General features: G+C 43.1%; 1 protein-coding gene across 1 annotated transcript; it reads left to right on the forward strand.

The window, feature by feature from the left end:
• The first annotated feature begins 515 nt into the window (after nt 1-515).
• On the forward strand, nt 516-19,255 carry mtpap (mitochondrial poly(A) polymerase). The gene is made up of 9 exons (XM_056299709.1): nt 516-666; nt 2,372-2,538; nt 2,693-2,926; nt 4,690-4,914; nt 6,840-7,051; nt 14,596-14,822; nt 16,047-16,139; nt 16,273-16,346; nt 18,282-19,255. Exons 1-9 carry the CDS (start codon nt 516-518, stop codon nt 18,609-18,611), a joined length of 1,713 nt encoding a protein of 570 aa, XP_056155684.1. The 3' UTR covers nt 18,612-19,255.
• The last annotated feature ends 794 nt before the right edge of the window (nt 19,256-20,049 follow it).

The following is a 20,049-nucleotide window of genomic DNA, read 5'->3' on the forward strand; positions in this document are numbered from 1 at the left end:
GCCTGCGCAGTCGTCGAAGGCTAAACGTGAGCTGGCTGCTGTCGGTTTCGTTTTTCTTTTCATTTTCTGTTGTTTTTCCAGGTGAAATTCAAATCGGTTTATCCCGTGTTAATCATCTCAGTAGCCGCGCTTATCGCCCTAGGATGGGTATTTTCCTGTGAAAATTTTGGTCTCTCCTCGCAGTGCAAAAAACCCCCAAAAACAAACAAACAAACAAACAAACAACCCCCCCCCCAATATTCGTTTTACTATAAAAAAACTTTTCCAACAAAATATTAACTTCACTTGAGGCCCCTGTCATTAAATCAGCAGCTTGGAAGCAATGCTATGAAAACAGCAGATGCATGGCTAATTAAGTAGGCTAGAGGAAGCTTTTGTGTGGTTATTGGTATTTATGGATTTGTTACAGTATCCCAGAATGTGTACTTTACATATTTATTTTGATTTTTGACAGTTCCATCTAGCCGTAGAATAGAATGTTACGCATGCGCTGTTGGTCTTCTCTCAACATAACAATGGCGGCCTCCTTCGGCGTGTGCAGGTTACATATGAGGGGAAGGGGCAGCCTGGTAAAGTGCTTTCAGAAAATTGATTTGTGTCTTCACAGAAATGTTGGGACAGACGTTGTTGCGGCGCAGTCTGAAATATCCAGGAAAGAAGAAACCGGTAAGTTTTTCGTGCTGGCAGAAGAAAAATTTGGTTCGCAACAAAATCATTTAGCCAACATGCTAGTAAGCTAATTGAAACCAGCTACTGACGGCAGGCTAGCCCAGGTTGAGATGGTTTGCTCTGCAGTTCTGCAGAATATTAACGGAACACAGCCGAACACTAACTACCACACAGTACTGTGTTTCAAGTTAAATTCGTGTTGACTTGTCACATCGGCCACGTAGTACAACCTTCAGTTTACTTGAGTGTGATTGAATTATCAAGTAATGACGTAGTATCAGGATCATATTAAGGGAACACGAGGAGGAAGAATTTTTCTTTCATTTTTCATTTCGTGAATAAAGTCGAAATGTCGAGAATAAAGTCGGGACCTTTGTTGCGAGAATGCCTACTTTTCAGACGCCGCGCTCACCGAGCGCCACACCTTCAGGCTCAAACAACTTAAATCGGTTATCTTATTGTGTCTTGTGATACAATATGCCCTCTCTATTGCGCGCATGTGTAACGATACCCTCCCATCTGTCCATTACTAGCAATTTCAGTTTGCACGAATGCGTTCACCTCTTCCAAGTTTGTGTGGTTTCTCCTTATGAACAGGCGCAATTTTCGGCACAATCTCTTCAAAGCCTTAATACTTGTTACCACACTGTGTTTATGCGCTGAAAGAGAAATGGTGGAAATGGTGGATTGCTCCCTCTGGGTTGGGGATGAGGTATTGCCTCAAGTGAAGGAGTTAAAGTATCTCAGGGTCTTGTTCACGAGTGAGGGTAGGATGGAGCGGGAGATTGACAGGCGGATTGGTGCAGCATCAGCAGTAATGCGGACGTTGTACCGGACCGTTGCGGTGAAGAGGGAGCTGAGCCGGTAAGCAAAGCTCTCAATTTACCAGTCAATCTTCGTTCCAGCTCTCACCTGTGGCCATGAGCTTTGGGTAGTGACCAAATGGGTGAGATCACGGACACAAGCGGCTGAAATTAGTTTCGTCTATAGGGTGTCTGGGCTCAGCCTTAGAGATAGGGTGAGGAGCTCGGAAATCTGGAGGGAGCTCGGATTAGAGCCACTGCTCCTTTGCTTTGAAAGGAGCCAGTTTAGGTGGTTTGGGCATCTGATTAGGATGCGTCCTGGGCGCCTCCCTTTGGAGGTTTTCCGGGCACATCCAACTGGGAGGAGACCCCGGGGTAGACCCAGAACTCGCTGGAGGGACTACATGTCCAGTCTGGCCTGGGAACACCTTGGGATCCCCCAGGAGGAAGCTGGAGGGCTTAGCTTACTGCCACCACGACCCAACCCCGGAGAAGCAGCTGATGATGAGATGAAGAGAAGTGATTTCCTTGTTACTAATACCGATTCTGAAGTACAATTTCACCACTTCATCTACACAAGGCATTTTTTAGAAACATATATGCTAAAGCTAGTCATTTGGTTTATTCTCAAAAGTTCGACTTTAATCTTGAAATTTCAAGTTTATTCTCGACATTTCGACTTTATTCTCAAAATGGTATTTCAACTTTATTCTCGACATTGACTTTATTCTCAACATTTCCACTTTATTCTTGAATTGCAAAAAAAAAAAAATCTTCCTATTTTTCCCCTTTAATGTGGCCCTAATACTCCATCATATGAAGTTAAGCAAAATGTGATAGCTAGGTTTTCCTTGAGTCGTGCTTTTTGGTGAAGTTTTATTTGCAATTGTGTCTATTAGAAGAAAAGGAGGGGAGCAAGTCGTTCTACACTGTCCAGGAAGAGAGACGAGAACAAGCTGAGAGATCGGTTCTTATCAGCTGCCCACACAAAATCAACGAGAAAAAGTTCCTGAAATATTTATCTGCACACGGGAATATTAGCAAATATTTCTTTTATGAAAGCTATGTAAGTCATTTCTTGTGTCATATGTCTAACCATCTGTGTGCATGTAGGAATTGTAAGCACATACACATAGCATGGTCAAGAAATTCAGTATAAATCTGTTCTTTCGTGACTATGCGCCTTGAGTTTTCCCCCTCCGTTCTCTTCTGTTCTCTAGGGTACATATGCAGTGGTGGAGTTTGCCAACCAGGGAAGTATTGCCTCAATACATGAAAGGACATCCATCCCCAGTGTCAACCATGAATGCTTGGTGCCTTTCAAATCCAGACTGCTGACACTCAGGAGTCTTGGTCCTACCGATCCACCAAATAGACAATCAGGCCTACAATGCCAACCACAGACCACCATCTCAATCAATGACCTTATAAAGAGACTGTCCAGAGAAGAAACTGTAAGTAATCAAGGACAATGGTTTGAGTATGGAAAACTATTATTGGTGGCTCACCAGTGATTAAAGTAAATCTTTGTGAAGATGTGTCCCAATGGCACAAATAGAATAACACAGTTCTTTGCTAATTTTCCCATCTTTTTTTTAAAAATTTATTTCTGATTTTTCCCTTTTTTCTCCCAATTTAGTGGCCAATCAATCGCTATTTTTTTAGTTCAAACACCCACCTTCATACTGCATGCATTCGCCAACTGCATCTCTCCAGCCGGCAGTCTCGAAGGAGACGCCTCGCCACTTTCAAGGCGAATCCAGGCCGAACCACTGCTTTTTCCAACACACACAGACACATTCATGTGACGAACACAAGCCGACTCCACCCCCCTCCCGAAGACAGCATTGCCAATGATTGCTGCTTCATTGAATCCGGCCATAGTCGGATCTGACGAGACCGGGGCGCGAACCCCAGTCCCCAGTGGGCAACTACATTGACGCTTAGACCGCTATACCACCGCGGACCCCGGAATTTTCCCGTCTTAATACTTAGGGAAAACGTGTTCTACTTTTCAATTTAACTCTGGAGTATAACTTTTAATAATTTTGGTCAGCTGTGCTAGATTCCAGTTTCGAGTAATGGACCAATATTAGCCTTTTAAGCGATTGTAATTGGTATCAAAAAAGATCCAAAATAAGAATAAAGCATTAGGAGGCCTCTGATCCTAAAATATTTTATTTTACTTAAATTATATTTTTTTTGTATTAATACTTTAAAAGGTTTCTGAAAATTAAAAGTCCATACAAATATAACCCCTCCCGCATACAAATACCAATTGCACCAAATTCTCTCTTTAGTTTAGTACAGCAGTGGCTAACCATGTGCCATGGAGGGCCATGTGTATGCAGGTTTTCATTCCAACCGGACTCCACACCATATGATTTCACTGATACATTCTTCCTCTTTGGTTGAAGGGTTGCTAATCAGTGAAATCACCTGGTGTGGAGTCCGGATGGAATGAAAACCTCCATACACATGGCTGTCCATGGCACATGGTTAGCCACCCCTCGTTTAGTAGTTTCAGCCATGCTATGCTTCATAAGCCCTGCAGTATTATGAAAAATATGCTGCAAGGCAAAGTTGAGGCAAAAGGCAACAAGGCAGACGAGCAATCTCGTACATGGACAACATCTCAAACTGGATGAAAACGGGTAAAATGGAAGCCATCAGAGCATGTGAGGATAGAGAGAGAAATGGCGGACTGTTGTTGAGCGTGTTTTTCAGTGGCCAACATCATAGCTGTGATGCCGACTGACCGACTGACCGAGTTTAGTAGTTGACCAAGACGGCAACTGACATTTGCAGCACACATGAGGTTATTTAGTGTTGGTGTCTTCTCATTAACACTCCAACTTTATCGACGCACTCCTTCTTATGTGATTCATGGGCTACAGTTATGGTTAAGAATTTTTTTCTGAGTGCTATTTTTGAAGAGGAAATTTGTCTATCCCTTGAATGGGCTGTCATTTTACCAATTCTTAAAAGAACTCATTACATGACAAACTTAAGACAATGTGTTTGGCCAGTATTATCAACTGCCCCATTTGCAATATAATTTTCACAGTTATGGAAAGTGAAGTGTCCAATACTTAGAAGTTCATTAAATCATTTTATATCAGAATATATATTACTGAGACTTATTCAAGTCAAACCCTTTCCGGGAGTGCATTAAAATTTGTTTTTACAACTCTGTGTTCCCTCTTTTCTCTTTTAGATAAACCAACAAATAACATTTTTAACAGAAGCCTACCAATTAACTGAGGAAAACATACGTCTGCGCTTCCTGGTGTGCTCTCTGCTCAAGGACATTGCTGCTTCCTATTTCCCAGAATGCACCATCAGGCCATTTGGTTCATCGGTGAACGGCTTTGGAAAGCTGGGCTGTGACCTGGACATGTTCCTGGATTTGGATGGCATTAGCGGGAGGAACATGAAGATGGTAATGTGGAAAGCATAGCAACTTTCTCCTCTAGGTCCTAAAAAGGCACTAGACTGTGCTAGGTTATGTTGTAAAAACAGTAGCAAATGCTGTTAAGAAGACGGGTATTTTTGCAGCTTGAAGTATAGACTTTCCATTCAAAATTCATTGCCTTAAAGGGAAATTTTACTGATTGTTTTGTGTATGTGCAATCAGTGCTGATGACTAATGTAGTCAATTGACGCAATAAAGTCGTCACTCTACTATATTGACGGAGAAATCAGTGTTCTCCTGCTCACAGAGTCTTTCCGTAGTGCCTGCATGTGCCAGAATTTATTGCACGTAAGCCTCTTTATAGTCGTCCATAAAATCCTCCACGCTAGTGTTGTGGGATGTCATTCGCATCATCGGAAACGTAGCTTAGTCGAGAGAGCGACAATGTGTTTTTTGAACAGCATGTTTAGAGTAGATTAGATTGCTGGTCTGTAGTTTTTCCGGCCACCAACTGATGTCACGATACGTCATTTGGCGGCCAGAAAAAAAACAAAAAAAAACTGTTCCACTGCCCCTCCAGAGAGGCAGAAACGATCAGGAACAAGTGCAGGTGTTTTTCATGTGCTGACCCCAGTCGCAGGCAGAGAGACGTTTGACAATCGGTGAATTTTCGCTTGAAGTGTACATGTGTTGTATAGCCTTTTTTTGACTGTGACTAAATCTGAAGTAGCTCTCCATTCACTCTGGTATTTTCTGGGGAGCCCATTCCCTTATCGCCATGTTTTTGGTCATTGTGCGATACAACCTTCCTTACATGTACTCTGAACAGCTTTTGTGTTTATTAATGAAACTCCTATTTCCCCTGGACAAGCCATGTTATCATTGACCTCATCAACAGAAATATAAAGCACCTTTCTCCTTTATCATTATCATTCAGTTGTAGTCTGAGATTTGTTCAGAAGGCTTGGTCCCTAAATTTGTTTTGGCATGGTTGTACTTTTCTCTGCCTGTATGTATGTAAAGTGATATGTGTAATATCCATCCATTATCCAAACCCCTTATCCTGCTCTCAGGGTCGCGGGGATGCTGGATCCTATCCCATCAGTCACTGGGCGGCAGGCAGGGATATAGTACCCTGGACAGGCCACCAGGCCATCACAGGGCAATGTGTGTAATATCTATTACAAAATTGTGTCTAGTATTTTGAGGCCATAGCAGGTGTGTGAGATGTTAAACTAATGAAAAAGATCCATGGATCCCAGTAGCAATATTATCATCCATTTTTGGAATGATGTACATCACTTCAAGTTATAGTGATATACCAAAAAACACAAAAAATGGCTGTCCTCTCTCTGTTGCTGACATGTACAGAGAAACAAAATATAATAATGGGATATTCTAGCCCAAGTAACCACCTAGATTCACTCTGTGTAAACATGAAGTCCTTATCTCTGCTTACCAACAAAGTAAACAGACTAATAAGAAACAGGTGAGCATTACCAGTGCTTTAAAGGCCCTATTCCTTTGACCTGGAATACCCTATCAGAGAGTACAAACCATGATTAAAATTGCCAAGAGTAGGAGCACCTCCGTGGTTGGGTGGTTGCAGCGTGTGCCGCATGGTCGCAACTGTTGCCGGTTTGGTTCTGGCTGGCGACCTTTGTTGCATGTTGTGCCCCTCTCCCCCTCCCACATTTCCTGTCTGCCACTTCATTGTTGCTGTCCAATGGAGGTAAAAAGTGCCCAAAAAAATAATAAAAAAAAAAAAACTTTCCAAGAGTCTGTAGAGCAAAAAAACCCAAAAAACACACATCCCAACAACATTTTGGGGAGGTTCTCACTATGACGTTTGTGCATGTGCCTCATGGTAACTGATAAAATAGAACATTGGATACATTAAATCACAGATCTTGGTTTCTTCTTCTCCAAAAACAAACCCTCTCTGTTTGCAGCCAAAGGCAGGTCTTGCCCTGGAGTACCAGATGAAGCACGTCAACTCGGAGCGTGCCGTCACCCAGAGTATCCTCTCTGTCATCGGGAAGTGCGTGGACAGGTTTGGACCTGGCTGTGTGGGGATGCAGGAGATCCTTAATGCCCGCTGTCCCCTGGTGCGCTTTGCCCACCAACCCTCTGGTTTTCAGTGTGATCTTACAGCCAACAATAGGTATGTTGTTAACGTGCACACACATACACCACACACCGTTTATTCCACGATCATTACTTAATTACCATATTTCATCTTTATATAATGCGATTTGACGTCATTATTTAACACTAGAACGACTGGGATTTCACTCCTACCTGAAATTACCATGGGCAGTCAAAATGACTGCCAGTTTTCAAACTCCATATTCTGTAAAGATAAATACCCAATTGAGATATTAATGCAGTGCATATGTTAGTATGTCTGTTAGGAAACAACTGAAACCAAAATTAACATTTTAATAACTATAATACTATTTTTGAACAATTTAAACTTCAGAGAGACGTGGTCGAACTTGAATAGTAAAACTGAAAAAGTTAAAATATTACCTGGAAAAACAAAACGGAAAACACATGTTGCTAATCTAACAAATGTAACAAGGCCTATAAAATGTAAAATGGAAAAAAATTACTGAAAATAAATATTGAAACAGTCCCAAACAACGACCGGAAATTAAAAACTACTAGAACGACCATGGGCAGTCATTTTGACTGCCACGGTTTTTAAACTCTATATTCTGTCAAGACAAATACCCAGTTGAGATATTAATGCATTGCGTTTGTTAGTATGTCTGTTAAGAAATGACTGACACCAAAATTAACATTTTAACAACTTTAATACTATTTTTCAAACAATTTAAAATCCCCGCTGTCCAATGCCTGTAAATACTGCAACCCCTCGGTGGTAGTCATGGTGCGTCTGAAACGGCGGCTGTACCCAGACATGTTGACAATGATCAGAAATCAAGTTTAGGCTATTGCTGTGCACTGGAGAACGCTGGTGTGTTTTTAGGACAGAGCAGTGAACTTCGTGAAGGAAATGACGCAACCAACACACATCATAATAGTGGCATGACGCGCACGATGACACAAATTACAAGCAGTCATGGTAGTTTTAGGTAAATCTTATCATTACTTTTTTTTTCTCGTACAATTGATCTAAAATTCGTTTTAATGCAAATATATGCAATTTTAGGACCATTCAGTGAGCGGCAAGTCTATCTTTTTTTTTTGTCTTTCACAAAGTTATTAAACTTTGAAAATCCAAAACAGTCAAAATGACCGTCTTGGTCATTCTAGTGTTAATCACTACTCCCCAATCCATTTTTATGTTGTCCCAGTGCTTTATTAATAAGTGGATGCTCTTGATGTAACTGAAGTTCTCACGGAAACAGGGTCATGTCTTGAAATGTCAAATATGGTTGGTAATGTGCTTCTTGCCTCACAGAAACTGCAAGTTTTGTGTTGTCCTTCAAAATGATTCGGCCACACTGGTTTTGCAAAACAAAAAAAAACCCTGAAGCTGAAACCAGGGCTGTCAGAGAGTGCTGTGTATGACAGGTTGCAAGCCAACCTCAGTGGAACTGCTGCCGGGGGGACAGAAAAGAGGCTTGTTTTGGTTTCACTTCCTCTCTCTAGCCCCAAGGATATTGCAGTGTTTACCGATGGCAACACATTTGTACAAATACACACACCTGCTAATGTTCAGAAAACCATTCTGCAGTTTCTAAGGAAATGGAGTTGAACCATCCTCTGAGAATTCTTGTAAAGGGGGATTTTTCAAACACCTTGCTCTGGGTTGTTTGAACCGTAGTATACTCTGTGTACAAATGGCAGTTTGATGTATCTGAGCTAAATGTCATTGAATGCCACTGAGTGGGTAAATGTTATGAGCTTGAGGGTGCGCTCTAGTGGTGACTTCAGACCTGACTTGGTTTCTCTATGTAATGTCAGTCTCGTAGGAATTTGACCTACGGCATCACATTCAGATCGTGGTTATAATGCCTCAGGGGACAAATGCATTTGAAGTTCACAGGCTTTGAATGTTTTTTTCAATTATGTTCTCACTTCTCACAAACTCCTTAATCACAAGTCTATTCTTACAATGCTTTATCCAAACTAGCACATAATTATGATTTCAACTCTATATCACTCTAATTTTAGGGCTTGGAGTTGGCAGTGACCTCCCAATTTAATATTGCATCTATATATATATATATGTGTGTGTGTGTGTGTGTGTGTGTGTGTGTGTATGTATATATATATACACACACATGTATATTATATATATACACACATGTATATTATATATATACACGTGTGTGTGTGTGTGTGTGTGTATGTATATATATATATATATATATATATAGCCTTTTTTTCCAGAAACCATCAATGGTGTTGATAAAAGGGCTCAGCAAATGAGGAGCGGAATATTAAGTATAATAATATACGAGGCAGTAAATGGTATGTCCATTCCTCGAGTAGCTTTGTTGACAGCTGATGGTTGCTTATGGTATGAAACAGGCTTGTACCGTCTCATAAAGAATTAACTTGACTCACTGGATTTTATATATATATATTCGGATTTTCCCCCTTTTTCTCCCCAATTGTATCTGGCCAATTACCCCACTCTCTTCTGAGCCATCCCGGTCGCTGCTCCAACCCCTCTGCCAATCCGGGCAGGGCTGCAGACTACCACATGCCTCCTCCGTTTACATGTGGAGTCGCCAGCTGCTTCTTTTAACCTCACAGTGAGGAGTTTCACCAGGGAGACATAGCGCGTGGGAGGATCACGCTATTACCCCCAGTTCCCCTTCCCCCCCGAACAGGCGCCCCAGCTGACCAGAGGAGGCGCTAGTGCAGCGACCAGGACACATACCCACGTCCAGCTTCCCACCCGCAGATACTGCCAATTGTGTCTAGGGACGCCCGACCAAGCCAGAGGTAACACGGAGATTCGAACCAGCAGTCCCCGTGTTGGTAGGCAATGGAATAGACTGCCACACCACCTGGATGCACATTTTATCAATATATGCTTGTCAATTTGATATGTAGTGTAGTAGTCAATGAAGGTTGAATCAGTTCATCATGACACAACGTTTATTGACAGATAGGTTTCATCAGTCATCTAAGTGACCTCTTCAGTCTGAACTGACTGCAGGTATCCCCACCTTTATAAACAATACAGGGATGGTCGTTCCCTCCTAACATAGATGGCCTCTTTGACTCCCCATTCAAACCAGCGTTCCTCCCTATCAAGGATGTGCACATCCTCATCCTTGAAAGAGTGGCCACTGGCCTTTAGATGGGTGTAGACTGTGGTATCCTGGCCTGACACGTTAGTTCTCCTGTGTTGTGTCATCCTCTTGGCCAGCATATGTTTGGTTTCCCTCTATGTATAAGTCACAGCAATCCTCCTAGCACTTAACAGCGTACACTATGTTGCTCTTTTTGTGCCTGGGGACCCGATCCTTGGGGGGACAAGCTTCAGGCGCAGAGCGTTTTGGGGTTTGAAAGCAACTGAGACACAGTGTTTGGAAAATATGCATCTCAACTGTATGAAACTGATCGTTGTTTTCATTTGTTATGCCACTGTATTGTTTATAAGGTTGGGGATACCTGCAGTTAGTTGAGACTGAAGAGGTCACTTAGATGAGTGATGAAACGTTTCTGTCAATAAACCTTGTGTCCAGATGAACGGATTCAACTTTCTGTGATTTCCTTACCTGGATTATTGAGCATGCATAAAGACATGTTGAAGATTAGTTAGAGGGCTAGACTAATAAAGAAGCTAGACAACTGACTTTATTTGTGTCTAAAACAAATCCTGTACACTGGTTCTCCTGAGTGAGGGCAATTTCCCATTGAGGCAGCCATTGCCAAGTACGTTCCTGTATGAGGAAATTGACTTGATCACCAGCTTAGGTAAAGTAGCCTACTTATTTCCCTGCAGTATTCAAAATGTGCTCATGAGTCATGAACACTTAACAGTTCTGTCCTTTGGATAGAATTTGCTTGTAAAAGCTAACATTTGGGGGCGGCTCGGTGGCGCAGTGGTTAGCGCAGTCGCCTCACAGCAAGAAGGTTCTGGGTTCGAGCCCCGGGGCAGTCTAACCTTGGGGGTTGTCCTGGGTCATCCTCTGTGTGGAGTTTACATGTTCTCCCCATGTCTGCATGGGTTTCCTCTGGGTGCTCCGGTTTCCTCCCACAGTCCATAGACATGTAGGTCAGGTGAATCGGCTGTACTAAATTGTCCCTAGGTGTGAATGTGTGTGTGGGGGGGCCTGTGATGGCCTGGCGGCCTGCCCAGGGTGTCTCCCTGCCTGCTGCCCAATGACTGCTGGGAGAGGGTCCAGCATCCCCGCGACCCTGAGCAGGATAAGCAGTTTGGATAATGGATGGATGGACAGAAATTGACTTGATATGTCACTGTTACACATATATAAATGGTAAATGGACTGCATTTAGACAGCGCTTTCCTAGTCTACCAACCACTCAAAAAGATTTACAGTGTATGCCTTAGAGTCACCCATTCACACACACATTCATCGATGGCAGAGGCTGCCATGCAAGGTGCCAATCTGCTCATCAGGAGCAGTTAAGGGTTCAGTGTCTTGCTCAAGGACACATTGACACGCTCTCCGCAGGAGCCGGGGATCAAACCAGCGACCTTCTGATTACTAGACGACCCGCTCTACCTCCTGAGCCATGCCGCTCCTCCTTTAAACATTTAAACAAGTAAACACTAAATACAATAATTAGGAAAAACAAAGATACACTGAAGTATAAAGACATTATAAGTTGAAGGATGAGTTCAGTCACTGTGAAGGATGTCATATTGCACAGAAGAACTAACGAAACTGAAGTACTCGGTGCCTATCAAATAAAATAAAGAGCAGTTTACTTATATATATATATATATATATATATATATATATATATATATATATATATACACTACCGTTCAAAAGTTTGGGATCACCCAAACAATTTTGTGTTTTCCATGAAAAGTCACACTTATTCACCACCATATGTTGTGAAATGAATAGAAAATAGAGTCAAGACATTGACAAGGTTAGAAATAATGATTTGTATTTGAAATAAGATTTTTTTTACATCAAACTTTGCTTTCGTCAAAGAATCCTCCATTTGCAGCAATTACAGCATTGCAGACCCTTGGCATTCTAGCTGTTAATTTGTTGAGGTAATCTGGAGAAATTGCACCCCACGCTTCCAGAAGCAGCTCCCACAAGTTGGATTGGTTGGATGGGCACTTCTTTGAGCAGTTTGAGTTTCTGGAGCATCACATTTGTGGGGTCAATTAAACGCTCAAAATGGCCAGAAAAAGAGAACTTTCATCTGAAACTCGACAGTCTATTCTTGTTCTTAGAAATGAAGGCTATTCCATGCGAGAAATTGCTAAGACATTGAAGATTTCCTACACCGGTGTGTACTACTCCCTTCAGAGGACAGCACAAACAGGCTCTAACCAGAGTAGAAAAAGAAGTGGGAGGCCGCGTTGCACAACTGAGCAAGAAGATAAGTACATTAGAGTCTCTAGTTTGAGAAACAGACGCCTCACAGGTCCCCAACTGGCATCTTCATTAAATAGTACCTGTTAGAGCCCGTTTGTGCTGTCCTCTGAAGGGAGTAGTACACACCGGTGTAGGAAATCTTCAATTTCTTAGCAATTTCTCGCATGGAATAGCCTTCATTTCTAAGAACAAGAATAGACTGTCGAGTTTCAGATGAAAGTTCTCTTTTTCTGGCCATTTTGAGCGTTTAATTGACCCCACAAATGTGATGCTCCAGAAACTCAATCTGCTCAAAGAAGTGCCCATCCAACCAATCCAACTTGTGGGAGCTGCTTCTGGAAGCGTGGGGTGCAATTTCTCCAGATTACCTCAACAAATTAACAGCTAGAATGCCAAAGGTCTGCAATGCTGTAATTGCTGCAAATGGAGGATTCTTTGACGAAAGCAAAGTTTGATGTAAAAAAAATCTTATTTCAAATACAAATCATTATTTCTAACCTTGTCAATGTCTTGACTCTATTTTCTATTCATTTCACAACATATGGTGGTGAATAAGTGTGACTTTTCATGGAAAACACGAAATTGTTTGGGTGATCCCAAACTTTTGAACGGTAGTGTATATATATATATATATATATATATATATAGAAGCACAGTGGATTGAGAGCATTGGTAGTAAAAAAAATATAGCAGATTTACATTAAGTAAAGATTCAGCAGCATGTTCACATGTGCAGTTATTGCACAGGGTACAGTTATTGTATATTGCACATAATAGCAGTCCAACAGATGTATATTACACATAATCAAGCAATAAATAAATGTACTGTAGAGGATATAGGGGATGTCCTTAATTTAAACTGTATATGTTGAATAAATTGATAAATATAAACATATAAACCGCAAATAGGTGTGTTGAGCAACACTGAAGAATAGTGTGAAACGTTAAAGTGGCATAACAGAGGGATTTCGATGAAATAAATGCTTTATTATGTTATCTTTGTAGAAATGAAAATGTAATACTTTTAAGTATTTTTTTCCATGCCCCTACATTTTTTGGTCATGAGCACATGTGTTGCTATATAACATGGTGGCGCCTGCCCCCCTGGATTTAAGCATTCTTTCACACCCATGGCACTTATCCTACTGAACTGTTGACTTGATGGTGTTGGACCTCGGTGGCTGGATTGGATGTTTTTAATTATCTCGAGGCCTGCAGCCTGCCCCCGTCCAGTAATGGAAATGACACATGTTCAATGCCTGCAACAGCAAATGATCTTGAACAATACTGCTGGCCCCTTTATGGCCAGTCACTGTAAAATCACTGAGGATAAACGAGACCATCCCCTATGGTTGTCTAAGATGAGGCTAAAAAATGCTATTGATTTTGATATCTGTGCTATATGTCACGGCCTTAGTTACTCTCAGCCTTATTATAACTCATCTACTGTCTGAATGTGAAAGATTTTCTTTCCTGCTTTATTTAGACATTGTCGTGACGTGAAAGAGACAGAGATTTGATAGAAGGGATGGGATGTAGCACAGATCGTGGGCTTGATTCAAGCTCAGAAAATTGTTTGAGACCATTTGTTATGTGTGTTTGTCGTTATAAACCACCAGAGTTCCCCTCCTGTCTACATTTTTACTTGAAGTCTCCAGTCTCACAGTCAAACATTTGCAATAGACCGCCAAACCATGTTGCCTCGCATCTACGTGCTGACCAATAACACAAAGTGAATCAAAGAAAGTGGAGTCAGTTCATCTGGACACGTTTGACAGAAACGTACATTGACAGATGTACTTTTAGCCCCCCCCCCCTTGGTTAGAGTACATCTGTCACCGTCTTACGATGCTGTGATGGCAAACAATCCCAAATCCTCTGTGTGAATAGTACACATGACCATTGAAACTCTAGTTAATGGTCACACCTATTTGCATATGAAACTGGTCGTTTCGGTCGTTATGTAACTATATTGTGTATAAGGGGTGGGGAAACCTGCAGTCAGACTGAAGAGGTTACTTAGATGAGTGATGAAACCTATCTGTCTATAAACGTTGTGTCCAGATGAACTGATTCAACCTTCTTTGATTTTCTTACCTGGATTATTGAGTATGCATAATGACATCAAGTGGATCAGCTGAAGGCTTTTCATGCCCCCCCTCATGAACTGCAATTTGTATATTCTCCACAGGGTGGCGATGAAGAGCTCTGAGCTGCTGTACCTGTATGGACAGCTGGACCAGCGGGTGCGTTGCCTTGTGTTCAGCGTGCGCTGTTGGGCCAGGACCCATGGTATCACCAGCAGCATCCCCGGAGCCTGGATCACCAATTTTTCCCTCACCGTCATGGTGCTGTTCTTTCTCCAGCGGCGGAGTACCCCCATAATACCCACGCTGGACCACCTCCGAGACCTAGCAGGTAGCATTTTGGACTGCTCAGGGGATATCGTCCTCAAATCTGTAAAAAAAAAAAAAAACATCTTGCATGAGAAACCCAAGATTTCACCAAGTAACACTGAGCAGTGCTGTGATCATTTTGACCTTTCAGGTTATTGTGAAATGTTATTTCACAGACATTTGCTCTTGTGGGTATTGAACTGAAGATTTTTTACAACTGGTGTTTTATCAAACACACGTGTTTCTCATTGTTGATTTGAATGAGTAGAATGTGATGATAAAGATCATAAAGGATTGTCAAAATGTGACGTGGAATTCACACAGAGGGGTCCAAGGGCTTCGTTCTGACTCTAAATTTAGCTTTGCTCAGATATACAACGTTAGCCAGTGAAAGTGACGTGTAACCTGGCATTTGATTTGTTGAAGTTTCAGTGGTGTGCAGTACGTGTTAGTGTAACCTCCAACTGACCGCTCTGCCACTCGGTCCACTACTGCTGCTCGAGCTGCTCTTTGCTCATCTCTCTCTTAATCTCTCTCTCTCTCTGTCACCTTGGCTGTCTGATAATTGCCTTCTAAAAGCAATCTATTGCCCTCCACACACACACACACACACACACACACACACACACACACACACACACACACACACACACACACACACACACACGTGCACGCACACATCCTCAGCCCTTGCTTAGCTCAGACTCTATCACACAGAGTGCTTACAGCACAATAAAAGGCCCATCACTCTGGGAAGGTCTATGACCCTCTCTACCCCCTACACCCACACCCACCTCCCCTGGACCCACACATACCCAGAAACACACACACACCCACACTCAAGCAGACAGCTATTTAAACAGAGGTGGACTCCCCCCAACCCCCCACCCACCCAGTCACAGTCAAGGAGACTGGTTCTGCAGCCTTTGATGGAAAGCCAAACAAGCCGACCGAGGACATGTGCTGCGCTCTCTTCTTTCTCCTACACTTTTTCCTCTCTCTCTCTCTCTCTCTCTCTCTCTCTCTCTCTCTCTCTCTCTCTCTCTCTCTCTCTCTCTCTCTCTCTCTCTCTCTCTCTCACACACACACTTCTATCTCCCTCGTCCCTGTCTCTTTCTGTCTCTCTTAGTCTCTCTCTCCTCTTCATGATATATGAAGTGACACCATTCGTCTGTGTCTTGTTTATGGCTATCATAGAAGTGTAAAAGCGGTCATTTACCTTGTGTCCCTGCTCTCCTCTTACAAGGCCCTGTGGACAAGAGCGTGATTGAGGGGAAGGACTGCACATTTGTCAGCGACTTCAGCAAGATTCGGCTACAGAACAACACAGAAACACTAGGTGGGTATGAGCGTGTCGAATAAAGGGTTTAGGGTTAAATTGAGTTTGAGAGAATATCGAAGTCCTTGTTAGTGGTCCACTTCATTAATTTGACTCTTTTTTTTTTTCTTTTTTCTTTTTTGGATCACCTCAGAGCATCTGCTACAAGACTTCTTTGAGTTCTACAGCACATTCGCATTCAGCAGGGCATCCATAGATATCAGAAAGGTATGCATCATCACCTCATCCATGAATTTTTTCATGATAACTTATTTGCCCGGAGGTGACAGATTGTATTTTGCAATTCAATTTTAAGCAGCGAGATTGACTTGTAGAGCAAATCACTGTGAGTTATTGTGACCGCTGGTCAGGACTCTTGCATCAAGGACCAAGACTGACTGACCTCTGTTGATTTCACCGTCAGGGGAATCGGACATATTTTCAACATCATGGATCCCAGTATCCCAGATCCCAAACGTTTTTGGGGTCCTGTTGTCAATTAAGAGATGATAAAAAATTTTTTAATTTGGTTTTGATATACCATATTAATCTCTGTGGGGAAATTCCTTTCTGCATTTAACCCATCCTAGCTGTGTAGCTAGGAGCAGTGGGCAGCCGCCGTGCAGCGCCCAGGGACCAACCCCAGTTCGTCTTGCCATGCCTCGGTCAGGGGCACAGACAGGAGTATTAACCCTAACGTGTGTCTTTTTGATAGAGTGAAATTTGTTAGAGAATCAACCCTGTGCAGTTTTTAAACAAGACAACAATATTAAACGATCCCTTATTTACTGATGATCCCTCCAAGTCCCATGCGGGTCCCCCAACCCCATTTTGAGAACCGCTTTTCCGGGCCATTCCTGCCACCTGGATGGACTAATTACAAACAGACTCAACAACTAATCCGATGCCATTAAAGGAAAAGAGAAGTTCAACTTAGGTGGGAAGGAAGCGTCGTAGCGGTTTAGAAAAGTCTGTTGAGCCTCCACCTTAACTTTCCCTCTCAGTCCCCTAGCTGAGCTCCAGCGGAGAAGACTGGTTGTAATAAAAGTTTGGTTGATGACGTCTCCTCACACACAGATGACAGCTGTCCCTGTCGTACGTGATTGATGCCTGCCCCACAGGTCCCGGCGCCCTTGAGCTGTGGTCCCAATTAGGAGCTCAGTCGGGCTCAGCGTAAACAGTCACACATTGATCCTATTTGGAGCTGTATTCATTTCACTGTTGCCTGTTTTGTTTCCAGTTTATCTAGTCTCCACTGGCCCTTGGGAGTGAAGTGGAGAGACCCTGCAGACTAATATAGAAGACTAATATCAGGGTTGACATAGCAGAGGAAGGCTACAGGTAGACTCTGACCATGACCCGTGCCTATAGGCTTTCACCAGTGAAGAAACAGCCATAAATCTGCTTTACTGTGCTACAATTCTCCTGTCTGCTCTATTCCCCTGACTGATGGCTTTATGCTGCCGTCTTCTACTGCCCCCCGCCTTCTCTCCACCCCACACTGCCTTCCCTCCAGTCATTTAACTGCTGGACTTTAGGCGGGATTCAGGTATTTTATGCAGTGAACCCTGGAAGGATCCGAGCTCATCCCTGAATCAAATTATAATAGTCCACTTGATGGGAAGAAATAGACCAACACAGCAAAACAGAGGAGCCATAGATATACGATGGCTACTTTTAACATGTACTGTGTGGTGTGAATAACCCGGCCCAGCCCAAATTTGTAAACTCACTGCTGTTTTTTGTTTTTTCCCTCTTTGCCGAATTCACTCACACTTTGCAGCTCAGCTAAAAATGTTTCCCAGAGCCATGTCTGAGGCCAAGGTGTTTTAAGATGTATGATAAATGAGGCGTGGTGGTGAGCGTGTGGCTCGTTTTGCCAGCAGGCTCGCTCCTAAAATTCAGATCACCATGCACAGTCTCTCTCTCTCTCTCTCTCTCTCTCTCTCCCCCCCTTTCCCATCTGCTAGCCTGAGGAGAGGTGTACCAGTCAAGCATAGGTGCCCCAGATAGAGCAGCACAGACCTAAAAGCATGACCAATGAAATAGATGGCCCATAACATGTGGGGCTGTGCTCATCGCTGTCTGTGTGTTCCTCCCTGCGCATGTCCGGTGGGCGTATTTTCACCTGTTATCATCAACCCCCTTTCTTTCCTCCTCCAGGGCAAAGAGCAGAATAAGCCAGAAGTGACCCCACTGCATATCCAGAACCCCTTCGAGCCCACCCTGAACGTGAGCAAGAATGTCAACGCCACCCAGCTGGAACGCTTTGTGACCATGTGCCAGGAGAGTTCCTGGCTGCTCCAGCAGACTGAAAACAGCAGACCCAGGGGTGGCAATACTGCAGCGCCGTGGGGCCTGGCCACAATCCTTCTGCCCTCACAGGCTGCGGTGCTCAAAAGCCGCAAAAACAGGAAGAGGGTGCCGGCTAGTGAGAGAATCAAGAGCCTGCTGGACTCTCTGAAGACTAAAAATCAACAACCGCAGGGCTAGTCTATCAGACATCAGAACATCCCCTTCCCCCCCTCTCCTCACTGCTCACCGTGCGTTGATGAAGACCCCTCGGGATGGTTGTGCGATGCAGTCCTCTAGGATGTGAGGAGAGAGAGCGGGAAGCAAAGAAAAACATGAGGTTCTGCTGTGAACACAGTGACATGGCTCCTGAAACTCGAGCTTTGTTTGAGACTGCAGTTACAAACATGAGCATCAGGGGGTGTTGCTGACACCTGGTATGTGTATAAGTATATTGGGTCCAGCCAGGTGTAGGTGAAGAAGGATGGCTGACCTTAAAGGGAAAACTATAGAAACTAAATCAAATCCTAACGTCCTAACTCACTTAGGAGCAACGGCCACTCTTCATTGTATGTGTATATAAACAAGTTTGTGCAAAAAGAAATGATCCTATAACAACTAACAACGCCACCTGTTTTTTTTTTGTAGCCACACTTAACGTGAGATGTATATTGATTTCATTGAACGTGTGCCACAGAATATATTTCATCATTGAACTTTTATCGCTAGTGAAAATGTCTCGGGGACCGAGCTAGCTTTTTACTGAATGATCAGAACAGTTTATAGGAAACTGATGCAAGGTTTGTTCAAGTCTCATGTCACATCTGGATTAAAGTTTTCAGCTGCAAACTTTCTACAACAGTGATGTAATGGCGCTAGCACATGTTACTCAGTTCTATAGAAGTGAAAAATCCATTTAGTTGGCCAATAATTTGCCTGGAACAAAGAGCTGCCAGAGTCGCGGTGAAGTCTGTAGAATGGACTGACCTCTCCTAAAAGCTACTGGTTAAGCTGACATGTTAAATATGTGGAAAGACAGCGGGCACATTCCTTTTCAACTCTGTCCGACTTCTGGACGCAGACAAGCCTTCAGACTCGGTTTCCAGGGTATGCTTACAATGTCTGTGTCTGCTAATCGTGCCGTCCAGAGAATGTGTTGGCCATTCGAAAATATGGGCCAAGCCAAAGTTGGTAAGGATTCGAAAATGCTGAAAAGGTCATTCATTTCATTTTTTTCTTCATTCAAGTTACATAACTTTTTACTGAATGTTACACACTGTGCATGCATGCATTCATGCATGTGTGTGTGTGTGTGTGTGTTTGTGTGTGTGTGTGTGTGTTTGTGTTTTGAGGCTGAGAAGGGCTACGGGTGCATCTGTAAATTCACATTTTGTGTGTGTGTGTGTGTGTGTCTGTGTGTCTGTGTGTCTGTGTGTGTGTGTGTTGCAGCCCCCATGAGACAGTGGTGGAGGAGGCTGGTGTGTGCTGCTCACAGCTGTTTTCCCGCTTAGTGCGGTGGGAGGTCAAGAAGGTGAAAGGATAGACTTTTTACCCCCCACCTCTTGGGGAGGAAAGCAGTGAGTGAAAGAGCGCCCATCACGGCGTCGCATACATCCACGCCACTTCAGCTTTGAACTCC

Source organism: Lampris incognitus, chromosome 19, assembly GCF_029633865.1.
Source record: "Lampris incognitus isolate fLamInc1 chromosome 19, fLamInc1.hap2, whole genome shotgun sequence".
NCBI classification, from domain to species: Eukaryota; Metazoa; Chordata; class Actinopteri; order Lampriformes; family Lampridae; genus Lampris; species Lampris incognitus.

Bases quoted from the DNA above. Each gene is read 5' to 3' on its own strand.
- mtpap (XM_056299709.1), top strand. From the start codon at position 516: ATGGCGGCCTCCTTCGGCGTGTGCAGGTTACATATGAGGGGAAGGGGC. The intron at 16,140-16,272 runs GTGGGTATGAGC...GGATCACCTCAG, and splicing joins GAACAACACAGAAACACTAG to AGCATCTGCTACAAGACTTC. The intron at 16,347-18,281 runs GTATGCATCATC...TTCCTCCTCCAG, and splicing joins CATCCATAGATATCAGAAAG to GGCAAAGAGCAGAATAAGCC.